This window comes from Triticum aestivum, chromosome 2D, assembly GCF_018294505.1.
Source record: "Triticum aestivum cultivar Chinese Spring chromosome 2D, IWGSC CS RefSeq v2.1, whole genome shotgun sequence".
Classification (NCBI taxonomy): Eukaryota; Viridiplantae; Streptophyta; class Magnoliopsida; order Poales; family Poaceae; genus Triticum; species Triticum aestivum.
Window position 1 is genome coordinate 200,794,331 of NC_057799.1, and position 13,673 is coordinate 200,808,003.

The window sequence follows — 13,673 nt, forward strand, 5'->3', positions numbered from 1 at the left end:
CTTGTATTATTTTGATTTGTGTCTAGAGTTGTGTTGTGATATCTTCCGTGAGTCCCTGATCTTGATCGTACACATTTACGTGTATGATTAGTGTACGGTCGAATCGGGGGCGTCACACTCAAGCCCGGCCCATCACAGCAAAAGCTCGTCGGGCCTCGGGCCGGGCCTCTTCGTTAAAAAGCAGATATGACGGGCCCGGACCCGGGCCGGGTCAGGCTTTTTTGGGCCGGGATGAATCGGGTACCATAGCGGTACTAGCACGGTAATTCTGCTGGAGCGATACTACCGGCTAAAATAAGCGGTAGTACCACGAATTATCAACGGGCTAACAGAGAATCCAACGGTAGTAGGCGCGACACAAGAGCGGAAGTACCACAAAGCGGTACTACCATTAGCGTCAGCGGTACTACCGCGAAATACTGGAGGCCTCACAGAGAACCAAACGATAGTAGCCGTGGTACAACGAGCGGAAGTACCACATAAGCGATGCTACCGTGGGTACTAGCGGTACTACCACTTGGTAACTGCGAGTAGGACCAAAACACAACAGATGAACTGCTCCAACGTTGGGAAAGGAAATGTGGGAGCATTTAGGTTGTGTACGTGTTGATTCCACCCATACCTTCCAACGTGGACCCCTTCTTAATAGTACGGATTTCCTACGACTTGAATCAAAAGAAAAGAAACGCTGGCAAACCTGTCTTCACTCTTTGCTTATCCGAGGGGAAACAAACCATCTTGTGCCATCGATATGAACCTCTGAAATTCTCAATGCACACGGTTAGTCTGCAAAACGCATTGTCATCAACACCAAAACCACTTAGAGAGAGACATGTCCTAACAGAGGGTCCGGTTGGAGATGCTCTTGAAACTGGTTGGATTAGGATCGACATATACCTCCCTGTCACAACGCATATAAGATGTCCTCTCAACCGAAGGCTCATAGTTTCATTATGCAACTATCCACCCGTAGCCCCCATGGACCGTTGGATCCATGGTCCAACAGCTGGGAGCTCCTAGGGCAGGAGAGATCCCCTGACACTAGATATTTCCCATGAACAATTGTTAAATACCATTGCACATGAACAAAGGATATTGAAACCATTTAGGCCATCCTCTCAACTTCTATAGAAGACCCAGTAGTTCATCATCACAACTTATATAAAAGACTCAATTGGTGATGATGATTTGTGTGTCATCCATTAAAAGACACAATTGGTGAGTGACATTTTTTACAAAGACCCCACCACTCTACTCCGTATTTACCAAAAAAAATTAAGTCCCTCTGGACCATTAGAGGAATAAACTTTTGGGTGAAACCTAACATAGTTCGAGTGATATATATAGCAAAACTAAAGTGTGTTTTTTCAAGTTTGTGAACATGTATTAGTCTATATTGGATCCCCTGAGCACTTTTGCTAGTAACTCCTCTATGTACACACAATTGTGAATATTTTATTGTATATTTAAGTACTAGAACATGCTGATTTAAGAAAAAAGTACCAGAACATGCTTCCTTCTTTTCTTTTCTAGAGTACAAAAATTCCTCCCTTAAGAACGGCAAAAAGGGGGAGCATGTTACACTTAAGTCCAAAGTCCCCAAGCATAAAACGGACCATCTTCAGCTGCTTTCGTTTTGTCAGTTTGACCCGCATCTGACATCAGCTACGACATGTCGAATGTGCGGCCCATACCATTTGACTCGTTCGACATGCTCCAGAGAGACTTTCCAAGACAGTCCTGAGACACAGACAACAGCCCATGGCGTGTAAGGACAAGAATTATGTGTTTCGACAAGAATAACAAATGCTTGCTAGCTGAACACTAAAGACACGCTGTACCACGAGCTGTCGCAATGCTACTGATGGATTCAACAACATTGTCCAACCAGCGCGCCTCATCTGAGTCGTTGACGTTCCCATGTATATGTAATACGCCTCCGCCAACCCTAGTACATGTAGGGAACATAACAGAATCAAGACTTAAGATATTCATTCTGCACCAACAAACTTGACAAAATTCTGTAAGGTACTAGTATACAGTTGCAGAAGAATGTAACCATACAGCCCATTCGCTGGCAAACCTGTCTATAACAGACTACACACTTGCGTGAAAGATGTGATGATGATGTAATTAATAGGGCATTCACTTTTCCCAATAGTTCACTCTAATAAAAAATAACACTACTTCTGATTGTAATAAAAGAGAACACTTCTGATATGTGGCACTGCCTTTACTCCAAAAAAAACCAAGCTCAGCCTTCCTTTTTTGCCTAGGTACATTGAAAGAATATTCATGAAGGCATTTTTGTCGTGTAAAAACAACCTAGAAATAGATGCTATTATAGGTCACACCAAACTGCTAGACTGTATGAATTATTTTTTGCACCTGTAAGCTGTAATGTTGAAATGGCAAACAAGGTACCTCTCTCTGCTAGTTTTGCTCTACATTCTTAGGCCTCATTCGATTTGGAGGATTTCCGTAGGAAAAACACAGGAATGGGGATTCCAGAGGAAAGTTTCCTATAGACGCATTCGGTTTGTAGGAAATGAGTACAGGAATTCCTCAGGAATACTATTCTTTTCCTGTGTTTTTGGAGGAAACTACACATCCCCCAAAGCTCATGTTTTGCATAGGAACGAGGCAATGCAATTTCTTACGATGGCAAGTGCCATCCTATCACATTCCTATACTACTTCTAATTCCTGTGTTTTTGGAGGAAACTACACATCCACCCAAAGCTCATGTTTTGCACAGGAACGAGGCAATGCAATTCCTTCCTATCACATTCCTATACTACTTCTAATTTTGACGTTTTGGTTTCCTCCAAACTGAATGAACCCTTACTATCTAGTGCTTTCCAAAAGGCTTTGTTTCATGTTGTATTGATTTGCTGGATTAAAGGCATAATTACAGAGTTCTGCTTACGATGGTGTATTTACTTTTGTGTTCCTGTTATCCATAATATAAGATGGAATGATACATGTTATGATGCTTCTGCGGTCTGCGCTCAGTCGTTTGTATCCACGATAGCTGTTGATGGCCCCATTGAACCAGGACAACACATAAGAGGTAGTGCCGCATCATTGGGCATCTCAAGCGTATCCAGACTCTAAAGCAGATGGGCTGAGCGGGTCTGTGGGTCCAGTGAGAAGCAAAGTTAAGAAAAATATTTTTCTTTTGATTTTAACATGCAGGGAGTCACATAATTTACAATATAAGGATCGTGGCAATAACATTATTGAATTAATTTTTATGACTTAAAATGTAATCCCAGCTGGTCCCATGGAGTAGGCCAAACCAAGCTTGCAAGCACTAACAGCACGGAATCAGTCAACGAGAAGCTCCCAAAGTAATTAGCACCGTGGTGGTGGTGAAGAGAAATTACCTCAAAGCCCTAACAGCAGTAGCCCAGCTACATTCACTGGAGGGTATCAGCCCAAGACAAACACGATCAGCAACCCCCTGATTAAAGGAAGGAAAACAGTAAGCAGCCATCATAGTGCAGGTATTTAGCTCAACAAATGAAATGTGTTCACCGCATACTTTTGGTGCTGTCAAACGGTTATCTCCTTCAAGTATAACGCATCGATCTGCTACATGGTTGTCCATTACATTCCGCTGAAGAGCCTCCAGAGCATGTGGATTCCATTCACATGCATAAACCAACTTCGCATTAGCCCTGCAAAGAAATAAGGATTATATTTTGAAGGGAAAGAAAATCACTTAGAACTAAGACCAAGGATGTCATCGAGAATATACTTCACAAGAAATGGGAGCACAAAGTATCCAATTCCGGAAAACAAGTCCACAACCACTTCATCTCTACAATCAAGCTGTCCCATTCGAAGCTTCTCAGAGCGATTACCAGAAGAAAACATGCATTTTGTTGCATCGAGTGAATAAGAGATGCCATTTTCATAATGGGTTACCCACCCATTATCACCCACAAGAAGTTCTAATGTACTATCTCTTGTGCCATTTGGCATGATTTTCCCCTGCAAAACAGGAAGACCAAGTCAATCACATATTCACATCCTCAAAAGAAGGAACTGCTTTCAACCTGCTAATGGAAACACATAGATGTCATAAGTTATTCAATAAGCAGCACCTTACATCAGGAGGTATGTGCTTAAAGTGGACACGACATATTATAATCTATAATATGACATGGCAACTGTTTTAGTTTCAGATTCCAAGTATTTTACTGCCACTTAGAGAGTGGAAACTCATAGTAACTTACTTGGCGTGCAAGACGTTGCGCCCCAAGCGACTTGGCAACTAGTTGCCAAAGTTCTTCTCTAACTGATTCCCACAGCAGGTCCTTAAAACAAGTCTTTGGAAGCACGGTGATATCACCTAAGGTTTCCCACCTGGACATCAAAAAATTAAAATTTCAGCAAGTAAGATGTCTGAACAAGACATATATTTTTATTTTAACTAGTATGTTTCCATACTACTTGTACTTCTAGTTTTCAGAATAATAAGTACACCTATTCTAAGCAGGCCAGTGAGAACAGACCTAGTTGGCAGCTGCTCTAACAACCAAGAGGGCATTCCTTTTCTTTCCAGTAGAGAAGATATAAGTTCTCTCATGATGATTTGAGGAGATTTATAAGCTTTTCGGCTGAGAGCTAGTTCATCTTTCAAAAAAGAACCATGGAACGATGATAGTATTTCCAATGCTTCATGAAGAGCAATGCTATCACCGATAAGCTTCTTTTCCGGACATCCCAATAGTCCTTTAGAGATACATGAATCATCATCTAGCAACTTGGAATGTTGATCAGTGACTAAGGTGTGGAAGTTTCTACTAACAGGAAAAAGAACAAGGACATTATCCTGGCTCACTCGAACTTTTCTAGCAAGGTCCAACCATCCAAACTTTTTCAGAATATCCTTCGCTAATTTGGCATATTTCTTTTCCAATTGGAAAACCAGAGGATCTGAACCAGCAATACCATTAGTAGCAGCATCAACCATTGACTTCACCTTATGACTAATAAAGGTGCCATTTTGCTCACGTTCTTTTAAATCCATTGTATATGTTGCATCCCAACTCTGTACGGCATTGTCGTTTTTCTTGTAAGCAAGTTCAAATACTGACTCCAGCAAATGAAGATCAATTTTTACTGGTTGACAAAATTTTGTTCCAAATGCATAGCAAGATGCACCACCGCCAATAACAACAAGATCATCATCGGTGACAACAGATGAGCTACGCACACAAAGGCATTGACCTAGAGCTGGAATGGAGACATGGAACCAGACTCTATGCTTTAAGTGTAGCAATGCTATTTCTTGGTTGTTTTCTCTGATTGGGCAACCACCAAGTATCCCAATATAGTGTTTATAGATGAACATGCAATGTGAAAATCTAGGAGAGGGAGTTCTTCCGCTAGTGATTTCTTTGTTCCAACTAAGTGTTGTTGTATCAAAACTATAAAAATCATTCAGTGCCCGCTGACCATCATGACCCCCAAACATGAACAGTGTTGACCCATAAGACACCAGAGAATGTGAATGTCGAGCACATGGCCATTCACCAGCAGCAGAAATCACATTCCATCGCATGCTTTCTGTGTCCAATATATTCAAACAAGAATATATGCCTTCATTACTGAGTCCACCAAACACATATATTTTCAAAGCTGCTGCTGCAGCAGCATGTCGGTGCCTGCATACAGGATGAAAGACTTCCATGAAATGAATGTCTTTATAATATTATTATCATTATGTACTAGTTTAATTTTGTGTAGTCATCAGGAATTTCAGTACCTAGGATGGAAAATATCCCCACTGCACTCTACTCTTGACCATCTATTTTCTGTGCTTTGCAAAACCCAGACATCACCAAGAATTTCTGAAGGACCAGCCCTACCTCCAACAGCATAAATATGGTTGCCTACTGCAGTAGTTGTATGACCCATCCGTGGTGAAGGTGAATCTTTAACGTTTATTTCCTTCAACAACCCAGATGTGCGATCAAGCAGAAGGGAATAATTTCTTCTTGAATGTCTTCCTGGTCCTCCAAAACCACCGAAAGTTAGGACCTGCTGCTTTCCTCCAATAGTAAACGCACAAGCAGATTGGCCCCATAAGAAGAGCTTCTCAACTGGTTCACCACTGATCTTCAACTCAGTAATAGAAAGATGGGAACTTCTAATTCCCGATGATGCTGATAGTTTTCCCTCATGCATTAATCTACAGTATACAACAGAAGGAACAAAAAGGGTTAGTGATATAGCAGCTGTATCATGAGTGCAAACATACAAATAAAACTGATGCCCAGTGATAGAATAAGGACTTGTCACTTGTGCAATAAAATATTTATCTTTTAGGGAAGCAATAGAATATTTATGATTTGGTGCAGGAAAACAACCATGGCTTAGTAACATAGTCTGACAGGTAACCAATTGACTCGCTGGCGAGCTAAAACACAACGGCAAAACCTTGCACTGATGTTTTTCTTAATTAAGCCAATATTTACCAAAAGAATATTGCCGTGACAGGCCAAGCATACATACCCAGCATGTACTTGTAATAATTTTCTCAATATCAAAATGATGTCAAATATGCATTAAAGGATCCAAAAGGCCAAAAAAAATGTCACTATGGAAATAATAATAATAGAACAGATGGAGAAAAGGAGAGTTATAAGAACATGCCGTTCAGCATTACCAAAACCATGCTTCGCAATGTTGTTGCGTACAGCATCTCGATTTTCATAATATGACCCTTCTATTGAATTCTCACCAATTCCACAATCACCTTTGGTACCAGCGTCACAATTATAGCTGTCACGTCTCTTTTCCGTAACTAACAGTTCATCATGTGTTTGTACACTCTGATTGAGTGACGCCTGAACTTCAGAGCCCAAAGAATGATCGTCTTTTTTGGTACGAACTTGCAACCCAGATATACCTGGCAGACCCTGGCAGTTTGAAAGGAAACAATATGTTACAAGAAACAAACCCAGTAGTGTATAGCTTCTGAAATTTCAAACAATTATTCCTCTTAAAGTCACTGTATGACTGTCCTAAAGATTCTAACTGCATCCGCTTCAACTGCATTTGGCTATTCATACGGTGACACTAAAAAGATTTGGGCTGGCCAAGGTGACATAATCAATGATTGACTCCTTTGAGGAATGACTACAGCATCCCATATAGCAAGATCCACATACATTTGCATATCATTAACCATCTATGCGCGCATCAACCTAGTGATGAAAACCAAGCTGCGGACCACCAAGGATGAATTCTACAACATCTGCATGCACGAAGGCTGGTCACTTGATGGGTCTACGAGAGTCATCCCTGTTATAAGCAAGATGTAAATGCTACGTGCCTAGAAGAGAAGACAAAAGAATTGTATATGGTCGGTAACATGTTGCAAGCCTTGACACAAATGCTAGTGAAAATCCTCTGCACCCTCAACCAATTCAGGGACTTGGGTGTGATATTGCGCAAATGAGTATTTAGCACCTAAAGGTGTTCAAGGAAAACCCAATAAGGAGGAAGGTGAGCACCTACCACCCGCATGCGCCAAGTGAGGTTCCAGGGCAGAGATGGGAATACGCAGACATGACCCCGACAAGAAAATTGCACCTTCGACAAGGCAAAGGCTTGCTGCTATAACCGCCAGGACTAAAGAGACTTCATTTAGAAGTTCTGCAACCCGAAGAAGATGGAAAAGGGGCATGCTAATTTCATTGACGACGAACCGGCAATGCTAAGATGCACAGAGAGGAGGTGATCAAACAAGAACAAGATTAAGGGGGTGACCTTGTCACAAGTACTTCTAGGTATGTTTAAACTAGCCATGCATGCGCAATTGAGTGTGACATCCTGGCTTAATAGGAATGATAGACTACTCGTATAAACAAGGTGTGCCTTCTTTTCTGGGAGCCCAACCGAAAGGAACCTCAAAGTTAAGCGTGTTTGGCTTGGAGCAATTTGAGGATGGGTGATTGACCCAGGTGCGCACGAGTGAGGACTAAGTGTGCAGGAAAGACTAGTGTTGGTATGTGGGGCCAGTCTAAATACCACGCGCAACGGCCAGTAACCAGTGGGTTTTGTCGAGGCGTTACAATTGGTATCAGAGCCGACCCTCGCGGTTACACGGGTGTGTGCGGGTCAGTGATGCATACATGGGGCACATGTGGATGCTGGCATGTAACATTCCTGTTGGGCCAATGGGGACGTCAGTTCCTTTGAGAGGGGGGGGGGGGTATGTGACATCCCAGTTTAATAGGAATGATTCATATAAACAAGGTGCGTCTTCTTTTCCGGGAGCCCAACCAAAAGAAACTCAAAGTTAAGCGTGCTTGGCTTGGAGCAATTTGAGGATGGGTGACCAGCTGGGAAGTTGATTCCGGGTGCGCACGAGTAAGGAAAAAGTGCGCAGGAAAGACTAGTGTTGGTACTTGGTATGTGGGACCAGTCAGATCCCAGGCGCAACAGTCAGGAACCGGTGGGTTTGGTCGGGGAGTTACATTGAGTCCATGCATAAGGTCAGGTTGTGGCGCATGCACATAAGAGTGCTCATGTGTAAACGCTGCAAGCTGGTTGAGTGTAGTCTGCATCAACCTGGTTTGAGGAGTCGATTGCATTACTGTTGGCAGAACCATGGTAGTTGCTCATTATAGTTCAGTTTGTTTCAATGCATGAGATAAGCACCATACTATTTGCACCACTACGGTGACAATGTGAGCTCGTTCTTCCTAGTGCATCCGTGTCTTTGTTCACAAGTTGAGTATATCATAACTCCTTAATTGAGTTTACTTGACTAAAAATAACATGGCTAGTCTGTCTGGGAAAAGACAACTGAAAATCCATTTAAACTTGATATGCACTAATATATATGTCAGCAAATACATGTTCAAACTTCACATAACACTTGCCTAAGCGCATGGTAATGGACTAATGGTTAAACAAACGAGGGAGTAATAATGCCAGTAAGAGTAAAAGAAAATGAGAATATCTGCTAGGATGCAGAATCAAAATACCTTTGACTGCAAAACGTCTAGAAAGCCATCCATTCGTTTCTTGTTTGCCTCCATCTTACAGTTGGCAATTCTAACAAGGTACCGGATGTACTCGGGAGAAACAACAAGTTCATTTGTCAGACCAAGAGGCACCTCCATGCGAATTGAACATCTTATTGCTACCATTGCCCGTCTTTGCAAGCTTGTGATACCTAAAAAAGGCATCAACATTGCAAGCAAATGGAACACAATAAGTCAATCAAGCACGCCACCTGAACTCTACTACGTAAACCCGAGATGTACAAACCGGCTCACCTGACTCCCGGAACCCCGCCCCGATTGCAGCGGCCACGAGCGCCGCGGCTGCCGCAGCATCCCTGCACTCCACCGCCACGATCATCGGCTCGAACCTGAACACGAGCTCATCCCCTCCACCCCTCTCTCCGCATCCAGTCCCACCGAACAGGAGCTCTACAACTGCGTCCGGGTCAGCGGGGTCGTGCGAGATGTACAACCACCCGCCGCCCCGGGCCTTCTTCTTGGGCTTGGGGTCGGCCGCTTGGGACTGCGGCGAGGGCTGCGCGAGAACTGAGATGCGGCCGGAGCAGGAGGACGTGGTGAAGAGATCCGCGTTGGAGTTCAGCGCGTCGAGGAGCGGGGCGATGGGGGCGTCTACGCCGCCTTTCGGTGACTTGTCCGGCGCCGGCGAGGAGAGCGCGGCCAGCGCCGCCGCTTTCCGGCGAGCGAAGTCCATGGAGGTGGCTTTAGGGTTTGGGTTGGGCTTTTCCGAGGTTTAGGCTGCGGAAGAGGTTTTTGTTGAAAGATGGTACGTAGAAGATTGGGCCCGCAAATTAATCGGCGCCTTGCCGACGAAATCACTAGTTAAGTTAAGTGTGTCTCAAAAAAAACTAGTTAAGTATTCTCAAAAAAAAAAAGTTAAGTCTCCTCTTTTTCCTAAAAAAAAGTTAAGTCTCCTCTTGAAGTGTACTATGTCAAGGTGCACTTGGGCTCTTGTGGATGACGAATTGGCGCAAACCCTAGCAACTAGTATTACGGAGCCAAAAGCTAAACAATGGTTATTCACCCTCATGAGTTCGTTATCGCATGACTTTTTGTGAAGCTTTCGGTTACACTATGGGCTATTTGGGCAGCGAGACTGAAAGCTATTCATGAGGGTTTATTCCCAAGCCCCCAAACTATCAATGGTTTCATCAACAGATACCTCCAGGAACTGAATCTGGTGGCTGCACCAGCTCAGGCTCAGAACCAGCAAACTGCGCCTATGGCCAATGCAATCGCCCCGCGCCCAAAAGCACCGCCACCGGGCCATGCAAAAATTCACGTCGATGCGGCTTGTCGCAAGGGACTCTGGGGCTCAGTGGCGGCTGTTTGCCGAGATGCAACGGGAACTTTTTTGGGTAGCTCAGCCCTCGTGATCGGAGGAGTTGATGACCCTGATATTCTTGAATATAGCATGCACAAGATCTCCACATCCACAACTTAGTTGTTGCATCAGATTCTAAGGGGGTAGTTGGAGCTATCAACAACAGGAGCCGAGGAACCAATGGCGCCATTATTGCTGAGATTAATGTATAGTTATCTCCTTTAATTGTAATTTTACTTTTGAAGGTCGTGTTGGGAAACGCAACATGCAATTTCAAAAAAATTCCTACACTCATGCAAGATCTATCCAGGAGATGCATAGCAACGACGGGGGAAGAGTGTGTCCACGTACCCTCGTAGACCGAAAGCGGAAGCGTTTGACAACGCGGTTGATGTAGTCGAACTTCTTCTAGCTCCGACCGATCAAGTACTGAACGTATGGCACCTCCGAGTTCTGCACACGTTCAGCTCGGTGACGTCCCTCGTCTTCTTGATCAAGCAAGGCGTCGAGTAAGTAGATGAGTTCCGTCAGCACGACGGCGTGATGACGGTGATGGTGAAGTGATCTACACAGGGCTTCGCCTAAGCACTACAAAGATATGACCGTGGGAGTAAACGGTGGAGGGGGGCACCGCACACGGCTATGCAATAGTCTGGGTGTGCTAGGGGCGCCCCCCCCCCACACACACACTGTGTGTGTGTGTGTAGGTGGGAGGGGGAGGGGAGGTAGCCAGGGTGCACACTAGGGTTGGCCGCCGCCCCCTAGGGGCCATGCCTTGCCCTGCGCCCCCCTTTCCATGTATGCATGAAGGGGAAGGAAAGAGGGGGGTGAGGGAAGGAAGTGGGGATCACAATCCACACTTTTCTTTCCCTTCCCCCCTTTCCTTATCCTCCTCCTATGGCCTTATAGGGCACACCGGCCCCTTGTGGGCTGGTGTATTCCTTCACAAGGCCCATATGGCCCATAGGATTGCCGGGGGTACCCGAAACACCTTCCGGTGACCCGATAAGTACCTGATACCCTCTGAAACACTTCCGGTGTTCGAATATCATCGTCCTATATATCAATCTTTACCTCTCGACCATTTCGAGACTCCTCGTCATGTTCGTGATCTCATCCGGGACTCCGAACAACATTCGGTCACCAAGTCATATAACTCATATAATACCATATCGTCAATGAACGTTAAGCGTGCGGACCCTACGGGTTCGAGAACTATGTAGACATGACCGAGACACCTCTCCGGTCAATAACCAATAGCGGAATCTGGATGCCCATATTGGCTCCTACATATTCTACGAAGATCTTTATCGGTCGAACCGTTATGACAACATACGTAATTCCCTTTGTCTATCGGTATGTTACTTGCCCGAGATTCGATCGTTGGTATCTTCATACCTAGTTCAATCCTGTTACCGGCAAGTCTCTTTACTCGCTCCATAATACATCACTTTGTGACTAACTCCTTAGTCGTTTGCTTGCAAGCTTATGATGTGTATTGCCGAGAGGGCCCAGAGATACCTCTCCGATACTCGGAGTGACAAATCCTAATCTCGATCTATGCCAACTCAACAAACACCTTCGGAGATACCTGTAGAGCATCTTTATAATCACCCAGTTACGTTGTGACGTTTGATAGCACATAAGGCATCCCTCTGGTATCCGGGAGTTGCATAATCTCATAATCGAAGGAATATGTATTTGACATGAAGAAAGCAATAGCAATAAAACTGAACGATCATTATGCTAAGCTAATGGATGGGTCTTGTGTTGGAAATATGCCCTAGAGGCAATAATAAATGGTTATTATTGTATTTCTTTGTTCATGGTAATTGTCTATTATTCATGCTATAATTGTATTGTCCGGAAATCGTAATACATGTGTGAATACATAGACCACAACGTGTCCCTAGTAAGCCTCTAGTTGACTAGCTCGTTGATCAACATATAGTCATGGTTTCCTGACTATGGACATTGGATGCCATTGATAACGGGATCACATCATTAGGAGAATGATGTGATGGACAAGACCCAATCCTAAGCATAGCATAAAAGATCGTGTAGTTTCGTTTGCTAGAGCTTTTCCAATGTCAAGTATCTTTTCCTTAGACCATGAGATCGTGCAACTCCCGGATACCGTAGGAGTGCTTTGGGTGTGCCAAACGTCACAACGTAACTGGGTGACTATAAAGGTGCACTACGGGTATCTCCGAAAGTGTCTGTTGGGTTGGCACGGATCGAGACTGGGATTTGTCACTCCGTGTGACGGAGAGGTATCTCTGGGCCCACTCGGTAATGCATCATCATCATGAGCTCTATGTGACTAAGGCGTTAGTCACGGGATCATGCATTGCGGTACGAGTAAAGAGACTTGCCGGTAACGAGATTGAACAAGGTATTGGGATACCGACGATCGAATCTCGGGCAAGTAACATACCGATTGACAAAGGGAATTGCATATGGGATTGATTGAATCCTCGACACCGTGGTTCATCCGATGAGATCATCGTGGAACATGTGGGAGCCAACATGGGTATCCAGATCCCGCTGTTGGTTATTGACCGGAGAGGCGTCTCGGTCATGTCTGCATGTCTCCCGAACCCGTAGGGTCTACACACTTAAGGTTCGGTGACGCTAGGGTTGTAGAGATATGTGTATGCGGAAACCCGAAAGTTGTTCGGAGTCCCGTATGAGATCCAGGACGTCACGAGAGGTTCCGGAATGGTCCGGAGGTGAAGAATTATATATAGGAAGTCAAGTTTCGGCCACCGGGAAAGTTTCGGGGGTTACCGGTATTGTACCGGGACCACCGGAAGGGTCCCGGGGGTCCACCGGGTGGGGCCACCTATCCCGGAGGGCCCTGTGGGCTGAAGTGGGAAGGGAACCAGCCCCTAGTGGGCTGGGCGCCCCCCATGGGCCTTCCCCCCATGCGCCTAGGGTTGGGAACCCTAGGGTGGGGGGCTTCCCACTTGCCTTGGGGGGCAAGGCACCCCCCTTGGCCGACGCCCCCCTTACCAAGGGGGCCTATATAAAGGGGGGAGGGAGGGCAGCAACATCTCAGCCTTGGGCGCCTCCCTCCTCCCCTGCAACACCTCTCTCTCTCGTATAAGCTCGGCGAAGCCCTGCCGACATCCCGCTGCATCCACCACCACGCCGTCGTGTTGCTGGATCTCCATCAACCTCTCCTTCCCCCTTGCTGGATCAAGAAGGAGGAGACGTCGCTGGACCGTACATGTGTTGAACGCGGAGGTGCCGTCCGTTCGGCACTCGGTCATCGGTGATTTGGATCACGGCGAGTAC

At 45.2% G+C, this 13,673-nt stretch overlaps 1 protein-coding gene across 1 annotated transcript; it reads right to left on the reverse strand.

Annotated features, from left to right (window-relative positions):
* Positions 1–1,435: 1,435 nt before the first annotated feature.
* Positions 1,436–9,807, reverse strand: LOC123052552 (tRNA wybutosine-synthesizing protein 2/3/4). Its single transcript, XM_044475791.1, has 11 exons — positions 9,305–9,807; positions 9,011–9,201; positions 6,669–6,934; positions 5,779–6,204; positions 4,523–5,677; positions 4,244–4,373; positions 3,763–3,998; positions 3,547–3,682; positions 3,389–3,465; positions 1,842–1,948; positions 1,436–1,740 (listed from the first exon to the last, which is right to left on the reverse strand). The coding sequence occupies exons 1-11, from the start codon at positions 9,741–9,743 to the stop codon at positions 1,640–1,642; spliced, it is 3,264 nt and encodes a 1,087-aa protein (XP_044331726.1). The 5' UTR covers positions 9,744–9,807; the 3' UTR covers positions 1,436–1,639.
* Positions 9,808–13,673: the final 3,866 nt, after the last annotated feature.